Source organism: Coregonus clupeaformis, unplaced genomic scaffold (assembly GCF_020615455.1).
Source record: "Coregonus clupeaformis isolate EN_2021a unplaced genomic scaffold, ASM2061545v1 scaf0076, whole genome shotgun sequence".
Lineage (NCBI taxonomy): Eukaryota > Metazoa > Chordata > Actinopteri > Salmoniformes > Salmonidae > Coregonus > Coregonus clupeaformis.
This window is the reverse complement of record NW_025533531.1, coordinates 232,479-250,713: the sequence shown is the minus strand read 5'-3', so window position 1 is coordinate 250,713 and position 18,235 is coordinate 232,479. Positions and strand designations below refer to the sequence as shown.

Below are 18,235 nucleotides of genomic sequence, written 5' to 3'. Positions count from 1 at the left end.
GAAAAGTCTTATGTAATGTAATGTCATGTAATATGAAATGTAATGTCATGTAATATGAAATGTAATGTCATGTAATATGTAATGTAATGTCATGTAATATGAAATGTAATGTCATGTAATATGTAATGTAATGTCATGTAATATGTAATGTAATGTCATGTAATATGTAATGTAATGTCATGTAATATGTAATGTAATGTCATGTAATATGTAATGTAATGTCATGTAATATGTAATGTAATGTCATGTAATATGTAATGTAATGTCATGTAATATGTAATGTAATGTCATGTAATATGAAATGTAATGTCATGTAATATTTGACGGCTTGTGACCGCCGGCCGCCCAACAACCTGCCCGCTTGACCCTATGCCCTCCTCTCTTCTCCAGACCATTTCCGGAGACCTTCTCCCTTACCTCACCTCGCTCATCAACTCATCCTTGTCCGCTGGCTATGTTCCTTCCATCTTCAAGAAAGCGAGAGTTGCACCCCACCTCAAAAAACCTACACTCGATCCCTTCGATGTCAACAACTACAGACCAGTATCCCTTCTTTCTTTTCTCTCCAAAACTCTTGAGCTTGCCGTCTATAGCCAACTCTCCTGCTATCTCTCTCAGAATGACCTTCTTGATCCAAACCAGTCAGGTTTCAAGACTTGTCATTCAACTGAGACTGCTCTTCTCTGTGTCACGGAGGCTCTACGCACTGCTAAAGCTAACTCTCTCTCCTCTGCTCTCATCTCATCCTTCTAGACCTATCTGCTGCCTTTGATACTGTGAACCATCAGATCCTCCTCTCCACCCTCTCCGAGTTGGGCATCTCCGGCGCGGCTCACTCTTGGAACGCGTCCTACCTGACAGGTCGCTCCTACCAGGTGGCGTGGCGAGAATCTGTCTCCGCACCACGTGCTCTCACCACTGGTGTCCCCCAGGGCTCAGTTCTAGGCCCTCTCCTATTCTCTCTATACACCAAGTCACTTGGCTCTGTCATATCCTCACATGGTCTCTCCTATCATTGCTACGCAGAAGACACACAATTCATCTTCTCCTTTCCCCCTTCTGATAACCAGGTGGCGAATCGCATCTCTGCATGTCTGGCAGACATATCAGTGTGGATGTTGAATCACCATCTCAAGCTGAACCTCGGCAAGACGGAGCTGCTCTTCCTCCTGGGGAAAGACTGCCCGCTCCATGATCTCGCCATCACGGTTGACAACTCCGTTGTGTCCTCCTCCCAGAGTGCAAAGAACCTTGGCGTGACCCTGGACAACACCCTGTCGTTCTCCGCTAACATCAAAGCGGTGACCCGATCCTGTAGGTTCATGCTCTACAACATTTGCAGAGTACGACCCTACCTTACACAGAAAGCGGCACAGGTCCTAATCCAGGCACTTGTCATCTCCCGTCTGGATTACCTCAACTCGCTGTTGGCTGGGCTCCCTGCCTGTGACATTAAACCCTACAACTCATCCAGAACGCTGCAGCCCGTCTGGTGTTCAACCTTCCCAAGTTCTTTCACGTCACCCCGCTCCTCCGTACACTCCACTGGCTTCCAGTTGAAGCTCGCATCTGCTACAAGACCATGGTGCTTGCTTACGGAGCTGTGTGGGGAACGGCACCTCCTTACCTTCAAGCTCTGATCAGTCCCTACACCAAAACGAGGGCATTGCGTTCTTCTACCTCTGGCCTGCTGGTCCCCCTACCTCTGAGGAAGCACAGTTCCCGCTCAGCCCAGTCAAAACTGTTCGCTGCTCTGGCACCCCAATGGTGGAACAAGCTCCCTCACGACGCCAGGACAGCGGAGTCACTGACCACCTTCCGGAGACACTTGAAACCCCACCTCTTTAAGGAATACTTGGAATAGTATAAAAGTAAACCTTCTACCCCCCCCCCCCCACGATTTTTTTTCTAATAATATATAGATAGATATATATATATATAAAACAAATGAAAATTTAAAATATACTCTAAAAATATAAGAGCGTCTGCTAAATGACTTAAATGTAATGTAAATGTAATATTTTTTATTGTATATAACTGCCTCAATGTTGCTGGACCCCAGGAGGAGTAACTGCTGCCTTGGCAGGAACTAATGGGGATCCATAATAAACCCCAGGAAGAGTAGCTGCTGCCTTGGCAGGAGCTAATGGGGATCCATAATAAACCCCAGGAAGAGTAGCTGCTGCCTTGGCAGGAACTAATGGGGATCCATAATAAACCCCAGGAAGAGTAGCTGCTGCCTTGGCAGGAGCTAATGGGGATCCATAATAAACCCCAGGAAGAGTAGCTGCTGCCTTGGCAGGAACTAATGGGGATCCATAATAAACCCCAGGAAGAGTAGCTGCTGCCTTGGCAGGAACTAATGGGGATCCATAATAAACCCCAGGAAGAGTAGCTGCTGCCTTGGCAGGAACTAATGGGGATCCATAATAAACCCCAGGAAGAGTAGCTGCTGCCTTGGCAGGAACTAATGGGGATCCATAATAAACCCCAGGAAGAGTAGCTGCTGCCTTGGCAGGAACTAATGGGGATCCATAATAAATACAAACTCCAAATGAAATACATTTAAACTCTATATCTGACATGGTACAGGTGTCTTCTTTTTTTAAGCCCATAACCATGTGTGTGAGGTGTATACTTTTGTTTCAAAGTAGATTTGTTTAAGACTACCAAGAAACACTCTATATGACCCTGATTTAGCCCACTGCAATAAAAGGTTAAAAGCTGCATGTGAATCCCCATCATAGCTGAGGACCACGGTAATGTTTCCAGCTGGCCACTGTGCGGTCAAGCTGGGCCAATGACATACAGTGGGGGAAAAAAGTATTTAGTCAGCCACCAATTGTGCAAGTTCTCCCACTTAAAAAGATGAGAGAGGCCTGTAATTTTTTTCCTAATTTTGTCTGTCATAGTTGACGTGTACCTATGATGAAAATTACAGGCCTCTCTCATCTTTTTAAGTGGAAGAACTTGCACAATTGGTGGCTGACTAAATACTTTTTTTTCCCCACTGTATGTCCTTCCCTATTTAACCTGTTCCCTCCCACTGTGTGTTGTGCGTATTTGTTACTTGTTACGAGTGTTGTTTCTGAGCAGTTTGCTCCTCCCTGTGTTGGAGGTTTTGCTTGTTTCTTTACTATTCAGTAAAGTAGATTTTCATTTCATTCTGTGACTCTGGTCTACCGCATTCCACAGACATTTATAAAATACATAATATAATTCAGACCAGTGCACTACTTTTATGAGAATATATATTTTTTTTATTAGACATTTGTATTTTTATTAATATTGTATTTTTATTCAGATTGTTCAGGAAGTGCTGCAGCACCCTCAGAACCGCTATTTCCTGTGACTATATGGACTTCGACTCAGAACATCCAATTTTGTTGTTTCTCTATGAACTATTGTAACTCTGAGAGTGAAAATCCAAAAAAAAATCTAAAACCAGTAAAAATTAAACGGAGAAAACATAATGTGGGAAAATATCAAACATAATTTTGGATACCTTTATTTTTTATATAGGGTCCCCCATAGAGTTGTTAATTAATTAATCATTATTTGACCCGGTATATTGACAGAACACATAGTGCACTACTTTCTCCTGTCCACGAAGGACCCGGTGAAGAGTTGAGGAGAGAGGAGAAGAGTAGAATGGGCAGATTTGAAAGCTATAAGCTATGCTTCATTTTTTAAAATTAGCTCTCATGCTCGAGAAGGTTGGAGACCCCTAGTCTACTGAGTATACATAGAGAAATTAATAATAAATGGGGTCAATGTAAATAGTCCGGGTAGCCATTTGATTAACTGTTCAGAAGTCTTATGGCTTGGGGGTAGAAGCTGTTCAGGTGCCTTTTGGTCACAGACTTGGCACTCCGATACCACTTGCCATGCGGTAGCAGAGAGAACAGTCCATTACTTGGGTGGCTGGATCTTTGACCATTTTTTGGCCTTTCCTCTGACACCGCCTGGTATAGAGGTCCTGGATGGCAGGAAGCTCGGCCCCAGTGATGTACTGGGCCGTACGCACTGCCCTCTGTAGTGCCTTGTGGTCGGAGGATGTGCAGTTGCCATACCAGGTAGTGATGCAACCAGTCAGGATGCTCTCAATGGTGCAGCTGTATAACTTTTTGAAGATCTGAGGGCCCATGTAAAATCTTTTCAGCCACCTGAGTGGGAATAGGCGTTGTCGTGCCCTCTACACGACTGTGTTGGTTTGTTTGGAGCATGATAGGTCCTTAGTGATGTGGACACCGAGGAAATTGAAACTCTCAACCCGCTCCACTACAGCCCCGTCGAAGTGAATGGGCGTGTTCGGCCCTCCATTTCCTGTAGTCCACGTTCAGCTCATTTGTCTTGCCCATATTGAGGGAGAGGTTGTTGTCCTGGCACCACACTGCCAGGTCTCTGACCTCCTCCCTATAGGCTGTCTCATCGTTGTCTGTGATCAGGCTTACCTCTGTCGTGTCGTCTGAAAACTTAATGATGGTGTTGAAGTCGTACGCGACCATGAATGTGTGGGTGAACAGGGAGTAAGGGAGGGGACTGAGGGGCCCCTATGTTGAGGGTCAGCGTGGCGGATGTGATGTTGCCTACCCTCAACACCTGGGGGCGGCCTGTCAGGAAGACCAGGATCCAGTTGCAGAGGGAGGTGTTCAATCCCAGGGTCCATAGCTTAGTGATGAGCTTAGAGGGCACTATGGTGTTGCACACTGAGCAGTACTCAATGTACAGCATTCTCACGTAGGTGTTCCTTTTGTCCAGGTGGGAAAGGGCAGTGTGGACTGCAATAGAGATTGTGTCATCTGTGGAACTGTTGGGGCGGTATGCAAATTGGAGTGGATCCAGGGTTTCTGGGATGATGGTGTTGATGTGAGCCATGACCAGCCTTTCAAAGCACTTCATGGCTACATATGTGAATGCAATGGGGCGGTAGTCATTTAGACAGGTTACCTTGGTGTTCTTGGGCACAGGGACTATGGTGGTCTGCTGGAAACATGCAGCTATTACAGACTGGGTCAGGGAGAGGTTGAAAATGTCAGTGAAGACACTTACCAGCTGGTCAGACCATGCTCTGAGTAACGCTTCCTGGTAATCCAACTGGCCCTGCGGCCTTGTGAATGTTGACCTGTCTAAAGGTCTTACTCACATCGGCTACGGAGAGCGTGATCACACAGTCGTCAGGAACAGCTGGTGCTCTCATGCATGGTTCAGTGTTGCTTGTCTTGAAGCGAGCATAGAAGGCATTTAGCTCGTCTGGTACGCTTGTGTCACTGGGCAGCTCGCGGCTGGGTTTCCCTTTGTAGTCTGTAATAGTTTTCAAGTTCTGCCACATCCGACGAGCATCAGAGCCGGTGTACGATGATTCGATCTTAGTCCTGTATTGATTCTTTGCCTGTTTTATGGTTTGTCGGAGGGCATAGCAGGATTTCTTATAAGCGTCCGGGTTAGAGACCCGCTCCTTGAAAGCGGCAGCTCTACCCTTTAGCTCAGTTCAGATGTTGCCTGTAATCCATGGCTTCTGGTTGGGGTACGTACGTACGGTCACTGTGGGGACGACGTCGTCGATGCACTTATTGATGAAGCCAGTGACTGATGTAGTAAACTGCTCAATGTTATCGGATGAATCCCAGACCATATTCCAGTCTGTGCTAGTGAAAAAGTCCTGCAGCTCATCATCTGCTTTGTTGGACCGCTTCCGTACTGAGAGCGTCACTGGTACTTCATGCTTTAGTTGGTGCTTGTAAGCAGGAATCAGGAGGATGGAGTTATGGTCTGATTTGCCAAATGGAGGGCGGGGGAGAGCTTTGTATGCGCCTTTGTTTGTGGAGTAAAGGTGATCTACAGTTTTTTTCCCTCTAGTTGCATAGGTGACATGCTGGTAGAAATGAGGTAAAACGGATTTCAGTTTCCCTGCATTAAAATCACTGGCCACTAGGAGAGCCGCTTCTAGATGAGCATTTTCTTGTTTGCTTTTATGGCCCTATACAGCTAATGGCCCTATACAGCTAATGGCCCTATACAGCTAATCAAATCAAATCAAATCAAATCAAATCAAATCAAATTTTATTGGTCACATGCGCCGAATACAACAGGTGCAGACATTACAGTGAAATGCTTACTTACAGCCCTTAACCAACAGTGCATTTATTTTAAACAAAAAAGTAAGAATAAAACAACAACAAAAAAGTGTTGAGAAAAAAAGAGCAGAAGTAAAAATAAAGTGACAGTAGGGAGGCTATATATACAATAGAATAAAGTGACAGTAGGGAGGCTATATATACAGGGGGGTACCGTTGCATAGTCAATGTGCGGGGGCACCGGCTAGTTGAGGTAGTTGAGGTAATATGTACATGTGGGTAGAGTTAAAGTGACTATGCATAAATACTTAACAGAGTAGCAGCAGCGTAAAAAGTATGGGGTGGGGGGCAGTGCAAATAGTCCGGGTAGCCATGATTAGCTGTTCAGGAGTCTTATGGCTTGGGGGTAGAAGCTGTTGAGAAGTCTTTTGGACCTAGACTTGGCACTCCGGTACCGCTTGCCGTGCGGTAGCAGAGAGAACAGTCTATGACTAGGGTGACTGGAGTCTTTGACAATTTTGAGGGCCTTCCTCTGACACCGCCTGGTATAGAGGTCCTGGATGGCAGGAGCTTTGCCCCTGTGATGTACTGGGCCGTACGCACTACCCTCTGTAGTGCCTTGCGGTCAGAGGCCAAGCAGTTGCCATACCAGGCGGTGATGCAACCAGTCAGGATGCTCTCGATGGTGCAGCTGTAGAATTTTTTGAGGATCTGAGGACCCATGCCAAATCTTTTTAGTCTCCTGAGGGGGAATAGGCTTTGTCGTGCCCTCTTCACGACTGTCTTGGTGTGTTTGGACCATGATAGTTCGTTGGTGATGTGGACACCAAGGAACTTGAAGCTCTCAAGTTAATGGCCCTATACAGCTAATGGCCCTATACAGCTAATGGCCTTATACAGCTAATGGCCCTATACAGCTAATGGCCCTATACAGCTAATGGCCCTATACAGCTAATGGCCCTATACAGCTAATGGCCCTATACAGCTAATGGCCTTATACAGCTAATGGCCCTATACAGCTAATGGCCCTATACAGCTAATGGCCCTATACAGCTAATGGCCTTATACAGCTAATGGCCCTATACAGCTAATGGCCCTATACGGCTAATGGCCTTATACAGCTAATGGCCTTATACAGCTAATGGCCCTATACAGCTAATGGCCCTATACAGCTAATGGCCCTATACAGCTAATGGCCTTATACAGCTAATGGCCCTATACAGCTAATGGCCCTATACAGCTAATGGCCCTATACAGCTAATGGCCTTATACAGCTAATGGCCCTATACAGCTGGTTGAGTGCTGTCTTAGTGCCAGCATCGGTTTGTGGTGGTAAATAGACAGCTATGAAAAATATGGATGAAAACTCTCTTGGTAAATAGTGTGGTCTACAGCTAATCATTAGACTTGCTTAATATTAAAGATTGAGCACAAGCTGTTGTTAAGAAAGAGACACACACCACTCCCCCTGATTTTACCAGACTCTGCCGCACGCATGCACACACACACACACACACACACACACACACACACACACACACACACACACACACCCCCCCCCCCCCTCCACACACACACACACACACACACACACACACACACACACACCCCCCTCCACACACACACACTTTCTCCCACTCACAGTACGATAGATGAAGACGCGTAGTCGTTTTCCAGCGATGGTCTCCAGCAGCTGTCCATTGTAGAGCTCACTCAGCTTGTGTTTTAACTTCAGAATGTGGTTCTCCAAGATCACCTTCAGCACACTCTGGTCTAAAGACATCACCTCATCTGGAATACACACACACACACAGGTAAGGTGACAGGCTCTGGTCTAAAGACATAATCTAATCTGGAATACAAGGGACATATACAGATGCCGTATCTTCATTTGATCCAGTTTTTCACAGCAGTAAATAATCCTACAGCAAAAGGAAATGTGAATTGTTCTGTGGATTATAATTAATGGACATGTTTTGAGGGGGTTGATAGATTTTTCTTTAGGGCAAATCAAGTTTGACATTTTAAAGTGGATATTACAAACTTTAGAAGCCTTTTTAAACCTTAAATACACTATACATTTGCATATCCAATATCTCTAGTAGTGCTTAGGTTATTGTGTGCTATGTAGGTTGAGGGAGCCAATAGAACGTGCCCACCAGAGAAAGTTGGGTTGAGGGAGCCAATAGAGTGTACTCACCAGAGAAAGCAGGGTTGAGGGGAGCCAATAGAGTGTACTCACCAGAGAAAGCAGGGTTGAGGGGAGCCAATAGAGTGTACTCACCAGAGAAAGCAGGGTTGAGGGGAGCCAATAGAGTGTACTCTGTCTCTGGCTTCATGGCAGCTGATAGGCCGAGCTCTGACACCATGTCTCTGAAGGTGCTCTGGGATTCACCAACTAGCTCCATCACCTCCTTGGCTTTGAGCGGAACAACACATAAACATCAGGTAACAACAACAACAACACATAAACATCAGGTAACAACAACAACAACAACACATAAACATCAGGTAACAACAACAACAACACATAAACATCAGGTAACAACAACAACAACAACACATAAACATCAGGTAAAAACAACAACAACACATAAACATCAGGTAACAACAACAACAACACATAAACATCAGGTAACAACAACAACAACACATAAACATCAGGTAACAACAACAACAACAACACATAAACATCAGGTAACAACAACAACAACAACACATAAACATCAGGTAACAACAACAACAACACATAAACATCAGGTAACAACAACAACAACACATAAACATCAGGTAACAACAACAACAACAACACATAAACATCAGGTAACAACAACAACAACAACAACACATAAACATCAGGTAACAACAACAACAACAACACATAAACATCAGGTAACAACAACAACAACACATAAACATCAGGTAACAACAACAACAACACATAAACATCAGGTAACAACAACAACAACACATAAACATCAGGTAACAACAACAACAACAACACATAAACATCAGGTAACAACAACAACAACAACACATAAACATCAGGTAACAACAACAACAACACATAAACATCAGGTAACAACAACAACAACACATAAACATCAGGTAACAACAACAACAACACATAAACATCAGGTAACAACAACAACAACAACACATACACATCAGGTAACAACAACAACAACAACACATAAACATCAGGTAACAACAACAACAACAACAACACATAAACATCAGGTAACAACAACAACAACAACACATAAACATCAGGTAACAACAACAACAACACATAAACATCAGGTAACAACAACAACAACACATAAACATCAGGTAACAACAACAACAACAACACATAAACATCAGGTAACAACAACAACAACACATAAACATCAGGTAACAACAACAACAACACATAAACATCAGGTAACAACAACAACAACAACACATAAACATCAGGTAACAACAACAACACATAAACATCAGGTAACAACAACAACAACACATAAACATCAGGTAACAACAACAACAACAACAACAACACATAAACATCAGGTAACAACAACAACAACACATAAACATCAGGTAACAACAACACATAAACATCAGGTAACAACAACAACAACACATAAACATCAGGTAACAACAACAACAACACATAAACATCAGGTAACAACAACAACAACAACAACACATAAACATCAGGTAACAACAACAACAACACAAACATCAGTTTGCCAAGCATTTCAGCCCAGTCTCAAATTAACCATAAACCCTAAGCATGTACAGTAGATCTGAAAAACATCAGATGGTTCTAGAAACTCAATTTAGACTTTATACTGCTACACAAACAAGCCATATAAGCATGGTTGGTTCCTGTATGTGACTGACTGATACCACACCAGGCTTCCTACCTCGAAACGGAGATATTGTATCACTACTTCTAGTTCTCAGAGCAATGTTCTGGGCGTACTGTGATAGTGTGGTTAGTGGTGGAAAAAGTACCCAATTGTCATACTTGAGTAAAAGTAAAGATACCTTAAAAGAAAATTACTCAAGTGAAAGTGAAAGTCAGCCAGTAAAATACTACATGAGTAAAAGTCTAAAAGTTAAATATACTTAAGTATGAAAAGTAAATGTAATTGCAAAAATATACTTAAGTATCAAAAGTAAAAGTAAAAGTATAAATCATTTAAAATTCCTTATATTAATCAAATCAAATCAAAATGTATTTGTCACATGCACCGAATAAAATAGATGCAGACCTTAATGTGAAATGCTTACTTACAAACCCTTAACCAACAATGCAGTTTTAAGAAAAATGTACTAAATAAACTAAAGTAACACAATAAAATAACAATAACGAGGCTACAGTATATACAGGGGGTACCGGTACCGAGTCAATATACAGGCTATATACAGGGGGTACCGGTACCGAGTCAATATACAGGCTATATACAGGGGGTACAGGTACCGAGTCAATATACAGGCTATATACAGGGGGTACCGGTACCGAGTCAATATACAGGCTATATACAGGGGGTACAGGTACCGAGTCAATATACAGGCTATATACAGGGGGTACCGGTACCGAGTCAATATACAGGCTATATACAGGGGGTACCGCGGTACCGAGTCAATATACAGGCTATATACAGGGGGTACCGGTACCGAGTCAATATACAGGCTATATACAGGGGGAACCGGTACCGAGTCAATATACAGGCTATATACAGCTATATACAGGGGGTACCGGTACAGAGTCAATATACAGGCTATATACAGGGGGTACCGGTACCGAGTCAATATACAGGCTATATACAGGGGGTACCGGTACCGAGTCAATGTACAGGCTATATACAGGGGGTACCGTGCACGAGTCAATGTACAGGCTATATACAGGGGGTACCGGTACCGAGTCAATGTACAGGCTATATACAGGGGGTACCGGTACCGAGTCAATGTACAGGCTATATACAGGGGGTACCGGTACCGAGTCAATGTACAGGCTATATACAGGGGGTACCGGTACCGAGTCAATGTACAGGCTATATACAGGGGGTACCGGTACCGAGTCAATATACAGGCTATATACAGGGGGTACCGGTACCGAGTCAATATACAGGCTATATACAGGGGGTACCGGTACCGAGTCAATATACAGGCTATATACAGGGGGTACCGGTACCGAGTCAATATACAGACTATATACAGGGGGTACCGGTACCGAGTCAATATACAGGCTATATACAGGGGGTACCGTACCGAGTCAATATACAGGCTATATACAGGGGGTACCGGTACCGAGTCAATATACAGACTATATACAGGGGGTACCGGTACCGAGTCAATATACAGGCTATATACAGGGGGTACCGGTACCGAGTCAATATACAGGCTATATACAGGGGGTACAGGTACCGAGTCAATATACAGGCTATATACAGGGGGTACCGGTACCGAGTCAATATACAGGCTATATACAGGGGGTACCGGTACCGAGTCAATATACAGGCTATATACAGGGGGTACCGTGCACCGAGTCAATATACAGGCTATATACAGGGGGTACAGGTACCGAGTCAATATACAGGCTATATACAGGGGGTACCGGTACCGAGTCAATATACAGGCTATATACAGGGGGTACTGGTACCGAGTCAATATACAGGCTATATGCAGGGGGTACCGGTACCGAGTCAATATACAGGCTATATACAGGGGGTACCGGTACCGAGTCAATATACAGGCTATATACAGGGGGTACCGGTACCGAGTCAATATACAGGCTATATACAGGGGGTACCGGTACCGAGTCAATGTGCAGGGAACAGGTTAGTCCAGGTAATAACGAGGCCACAGTATATACAGGGGGTACCGGTACCGAGTCAATGTGCAGGGAACAGGTTAGTCGAGGTAATTGAGGCAATATGTACATGTAGGTTGGGGTAAAGGGGCAAAGCTGACCGCACCATTTTCTTGTTTTTAAAATGTATGGATATCCAGGGACACACTCCAACACTCAGACATTATTTACGAAAGATGCATTTGTGTTTAGTGAGTCCGCAGTAGGGAGGACCACCTGTTCTCTTGATAAGTGCATGAATTTGACAATTTCCCTGTCCTGCTAAGCATTCAAAATGTAACAAGTACTTCTAGTTGTCAGGGAAAATGCATGGAGTAAAAAAGTACAATTTTTTTCTTTAGGAATGTAGTTAAGTAAAAGTAAAAGTTGTCAAAAAATATAAATAGTAAAGTAAAGTACAGATACTACTTAAGTAGTACTTTAAAGTATTTTTACTTAAGTACTTTACACCACTGAGTGTGGTTTACTCCTTTAAAATACATTTGATTGATTGATTGAGTTAGGGGGTTGTATTTTGGATTAGGGAAATGTTGAATCCCTTGCAGTTTCTTGCACTGAGGACTACTACATTATGTGAAAGGTTATCGTCATGGGAACAAGACTTACCCGAGTCAGGTATGAGGACCTGGTCGATGAGGTGGATCACTCCGTTGGTGGTGACAATGTCTTTCTTCAGGACCATCTTGATACCGTTGACCGTCAGGCTGTCTCCGTCACAGCTGATCTCGATGGCGCTTCCCTCTGCTGTCTCGTACACAGAGCCTGCCATGATGGCCTCAGAGCACTGCACACTGTTCAACAGGTGGTAGTTCACCAGGGCTACAGAAGAGAGGGCGAGAGAGAGAGAGAGAGAGAGAGAGAGAGGGCGAGAGAGAGGGCGAGAGAGAGGGCGAGAGAGAGGGCGAGAGAGAGGTAAGGAAAGAGAGAGGGGAAAATAGAAAAGGGTTAGATCACCTGTACAACAAAAGTGAACAAAAGGGGTTGACTGTTGACGGTCATCAAGGCTGGGGAAAGGGAGAGAGAATGATAGGTAAACTTAGATTTATGGAACACAGAAGACTCCAGGGACGATGATGACTGGTGTTTTACGCTATCGGATACGGAAAAAGGAGAAACCCACACACTGCTCTTGCTAGTATCACTGCTCTTCATAGTATCACTGCTCTTCATAGTATCACTGCTCTTGCTAGTATCACTGCTCTTGCTAGTATCACTGCTCTTGCTAGTATCACTGCTCTTCATAGTATCACTGCTCTTCATAGTATCACTGCTCTTGCTAGTATCACTGCTCTTGCTAGTATCACTGCTCTTGCTAGTATCACTGCTCTTCATAGTATCACTGCTCTTGCTAGTATCACTGCTCTTGCTAGTATCACTGCTCTTGCTAGTATCACTGCTCTTCATAGTATCACTGCTCTTGCTAGTATCACTGCTCTTGCTAGTATCACTGCTCTTCATAGTATCACTGCTCTTCATAGTATCACTGCTCTTGCTAGTATCACTGCTCTTGCTAGTATCACTGCTCTTCATAGTATCACTGCTCTTCATAGTATCACTGCTCTTGCTAGTATCACTGCTCTTTATTAAGCTTTACGTATCGGCCTCAAGGCCTTCGTCAGATACGGAAAACAGCCATGATGACTGTTGCAGTTTAAACTATCAGAGGCCATCCTCCCATTCATCCTTCCAGCCAAACCAGACCAGACTAGGACAGGATGACAGGATGACAGGAGGACAGGAGGACAGGATGACAGGAGGACAGGATGACAGGAGGACAGGAGGACAGGATGACAGGATGACAGGATGACAGGATGACAGGAGGACAGGAGGACAGGAGGACAGGAGGACAGGATGACAGGATGACAGGATGACAGGATGACAGGAGGACAGGAGGACAGGAGGACAGGAGGACAGGATGACAGGATGACAGGAGGACAGGAGGACAGGATGACAGGAGGACAGGAGGACAGGATGACAGGATGACAGGAGGACAGGAGGACAGGAGGACAGGATGACAGGATGACAGGAGGACAGGATGACAGGAGGACAGGAGGACAGGAGGACAGGATGACAGGATGACAGGATGACAGGATGACAGGATGACAGGATGACAGGAGGACAGGAGGACAGGATGACAGGAGGACAGGATGACAGGATGACAGGATGACAGGATGACAGGATGACAGGATGACAGGAGGACAGGATGACAGGATGACAGGATGACAGGATGACAGGATGACAGGATGACAGGAGGACAGGAGGACAGGAGGACAGGAGGACAGGATGACAGGATGACAGGATGACAGGAGGACAGGAGGACAGGAGGACAGGATGACAGGATGACAGGATGACAGGAGGACACAGGATGACAGGAGGACAGGAGGACAGGATGACAGGATGACAGGAGGACAGGAGGACAGGAGGACAGGATGACAGGAGGACAGGATGACAGGATGACAGGAGGACAGGAGGACAGGATGACAGGATGACAGGAGGACAGGAGGACAGGAGGACAGGATACAGGAGGACAGGAGGACAGGATGACAGGATGACAGGATGACAGGATGACAGGATGACAGGATACAGATGACAGGAGGACAGGAGGACAGGATGACAGGAGGACAGGATGACAGGATGACAGGATGACAGGATGACAGGATGACAGGATGACAGGAGGACAGGAGGACAGGAGGACAGGATGACAGGATGACAGGATGACAGGATGACAGGATGACAGGAGGACAGGAGGACAGGAGGACAGGAGGACAGGATGACAGGATGACAGGATGACAGGAGGACAGGAGGACAGGATGACAGGAGGACAGGATGACAGGAGGACAGGATGACAGGATGACAGGATGACAGGATGACAGGAGGACAGGAGGACAGGAGGACAGGAGGACAGGAGGACAGGATGACAGGATGACAGGATGACAGGAGGACAGGAGGACAGGATGACAGGAGGACAGGAGGACAGGATGACAGGATGACAGGAGGACAGGAGGACAGGAGGACAGGATGACAGGAGGACAGGATGACAGGATGACAGGAGGACAGGAGGACAGGATGACAGGATGACAGGAGGACAGGAGGACAGGAGGACAGGATGACAGGAGGACAGGAGGACAGGATGACAGGATGACAGGATGACAGGATGACAGGATGACAGGATGACAGGATGACAGGAGGACAGGAGGACAGGATGACAGGAGGACAGGATGACAGGATGACAGGATGACAGGATGACAGGTGACAGGATGACAGGATGACAGGATGACAGCACTCCGACATTTTCTGTGCTGATCTAGGATCAGTTTAGCGTTTTATATCATAATTACAAATATTATACGGACATATTCCAGATCAGCACTCCACCTCTGAGACCAGACTAGACCAGGGACAGTCAGTCTGTTGAGAATGGGCGGTCGGTTGTTCCATAAGGTTCCACAAGGTGACATGCTTATTCCTGGTCTCTCTCAAAGTTGAACAGCTTCAACCACAAATAGGTCATTGTTTGAGAGAGAGGGAGAGAGGGAGAGAGGGAGAGAGAGAGAGAGAGAGAGAGAGAGAGAGAGAGAGAGAGAGAGAGAGAGAGAGAGAGAGAGAGAGAGAGAGAGAGAGAGAGAGAGAGAGAGAGAGAGAGAGAGAGAGAGAGAGAGAGAGAGAGAGAGAGAGAGAGAGACAGAGAGAGACAGACAGAGACAGAGACAGAGACAGAGACAGAGACAGAGACAGAGACAGAGACAGAGACAGAGACAGAGACAGAGACAGAGTGTGTGTGTGGCCAGGCTGGCTCTGAGTTCCCTGCTGAAGAAACCAGCATAGACTAGCATAAATGTCAAGCTGTTCCATGCTGGTATATGCTGGTCAGTGCTGGTCGGATAATGGTCAAGCTGAATTTTGAAATCCTGATGTGGCCCTTGAGCGAAAATGATTGCCAACCCCTGGTCTAGCTGGTTATGTTGGTTGACCAGCCTGGTCTAGCTGGTCATGTTGGTTGACCAGCCTGGTCTAGCTGGTCATGTTGGTAGACCAGCCTGGTCTAGCTGGTCATGTTGGTAGACCAGCCTGGTCTAGCTGGTCATGTTGGTAGACCAGCTTGGTCTAGCTGGTTATGTTGGTTGACCAGCCTGGTCTAGCTGGTCATGTTGGTTGACCAGCCTGGTCTAGTTGGTTATGCTGCATGATGGGCTAAAAACTACTTAATTTGGGTTATTTAGTAACCCAGTGCTGGTTAAATAGTGGACAGAACACATGTTGGGTTATTTGGTAACCCAGCGCTGGTTAAATAGTGGACAGAACACATGTTGGGTTATTTGGTAACCCAGTGCTGGTTAAATAGTGGACAGAACACATGTTGGGTTATTTGGTAACCCAGTGCTGGTTAAATAGTGGACAGAACACATGTTGGGTTATTTGGTAACCCAGCGCTGGTTAAATAGTGGACAGAACACATGTTGGGTTATTTGGTAACCCAGTGCTGGTTAAATAGTGGACAGAACACATGTTGGGTTATTTGGTAACCCAGAGCTGGTTAAATAGTGGACAGAACACATGTTGGGTTATTTGGTAACCCAACGCTGGTTAAATAGTGGACAGAACACATGTTGGGTTATTTTGACCCAGCCAGTTGGGTTGCGTGAGTAGCCCAACATGTTGGGTTGTTGGGATAACCCAAACATGGGTTAATACAACCATCAGTTGGGTATTTTTTCTCTCATGCTGGGTTGACCTAGCAGCTGGGTCTTTAAAAAAATAAATAATCCTTAGATTACATTCAGTAGGCGTGGCTTATTAGGGGCATGTTTTACAGATAGATCTTATTGGCCACCCGTGAGAGTAAATGTCATTCCTGTTCATCATGCTAAGTTTACATACTGACACTTTAATTTGCTTTAAACATGTCATTGTTTGATCAGAACAGATTAACAGGAATATAATTTATAATTATAATTAACCCTGCTCTAATGATAACCCTGCTCTAATGATAACCCTGCTCTAATGATAACCCTGCTCTAATGATAACCCTGCTCTAATGATAACCCTGCTCTAATGATAACCCTGCTCTAATGATAACCCTGCTCTAATGATAACCCTGCTCTTTTTAAACAATAGAAAAGGCTTCGTTGGACCCCCCCCCCCCCTTCCTGCCAATAAGGAAGTCACTTTGACTCCAACATTCTAACAGTCTAATAAATATATTTCATACAGAATCACTTGGGTATCATTAGACTACAACAAGTTAATATTTCAAATAACACAATAGCATTTTCATTACTTTATGTAACTGTAGGCTGTCTGTTGCAGTGTGCATGGAACCCTGGTTATTCTTGAAAAAAGGTTTTGAAATAGAGCTCATCTCTTCAATTTTGAGAGTTACTTGGCAATGGAAAGTGTTTTGGGAACCTCAGAATCTGCTCTTTCTGATACTACATTTATATAGAAATCTAAATGTCTTACCTGAATGTGACTCAGTAGGAGAATTTGAAAAGGTATTTTTTTGGAAAATAATGACTTATAAAACAAGTTCTGCTTGTGATATTGGACCTTCTAACAATATACAGTGGGGAAAAAAAGTATTTAGTCAGCCACCGATTGTGCATGTTCTCCCACTTAAAAAGATGAGAGAGGCCTGTAATTTTCTTCATAGGTACACGTCAACTATGACAGACAAATTGAGAAAAAAAATCCAGAAAATCACATTGTAGGATTTTTTATGAATTTATTTGCAAATTATGGTGGAAATAAGTATTTGGTCACCTACAAACAAGCAAGATTTCTGGCTCTCACAGACCTGTAACTTCTTCTTTAAGAGGCTCCTCTGTCCTGCACTCGTTACCTGTATTAATGGCACCTGTTTGAACTTGTTATCAGTATAAAAGACACCTGTCCACAACCTCAAACAGTCACACTCCAAACTCCACTATGGCCAAGACCAAGGAGCTGTCAAAGGACACCAGAAACAAAATTGTAGACCTGCACCAGGCTGGGAAGACTGAATCTGCAATAGGTAAGCAGCTTGGTTTGAAGAAATCAACTGTGGGAGCAATTATTAGGAAATGGAAGACATACAAGACCACTGATAATCTCCCTCGATCTGGGGCTCCACGCAAGATCTCACCCCGTGGGGTCAAACTGATCACAAGAACGGTGAGCAAAAATCCCAGAACCACACGGGGGGACCTAGTGAATGACCTGCAGAGAGCTGGGACCAAAGTAACAAAGCCTACCATCAGTAACACACTACGCCGTCAGGGACTCAAATCCTGCAGTGCCAGACGTGTCCCCCTGC

General features: G+C 44.8%; 1 protein-coding gene across 2 annotated transcripts in view; it reads right to left on the bottom strand.

The window, feature by feature from the left end:
• The window catches only part of LOC121555406 (periostin), a 103,885-nt gene that overhangs the window by 33,442 nt on the left and 52,208 nt on the right, over positions 1-18,235 (bottom strand). For both annotated transcript variants that reach the window (XM_041869235.2, XM_041869236.2), the window contains exons 8-10: positions 12,550-12,762; positions 8,362-8,496; positions 7,720-7,868 (exon numbers count right to left, since the gene is read on the bottom strand). In XM_041869235.2, the coding sequence (XP_041725169.2) occupies positions 7,720-7,868; positions 8,362-8,496; positions 12,550-12,762 (497 nt within the window). The remainder of the gene's footprint in view (positions 1-7,719; positions 7,869-8,361; positions 8,497-12,549; positions 12,763-18,235) is intronic.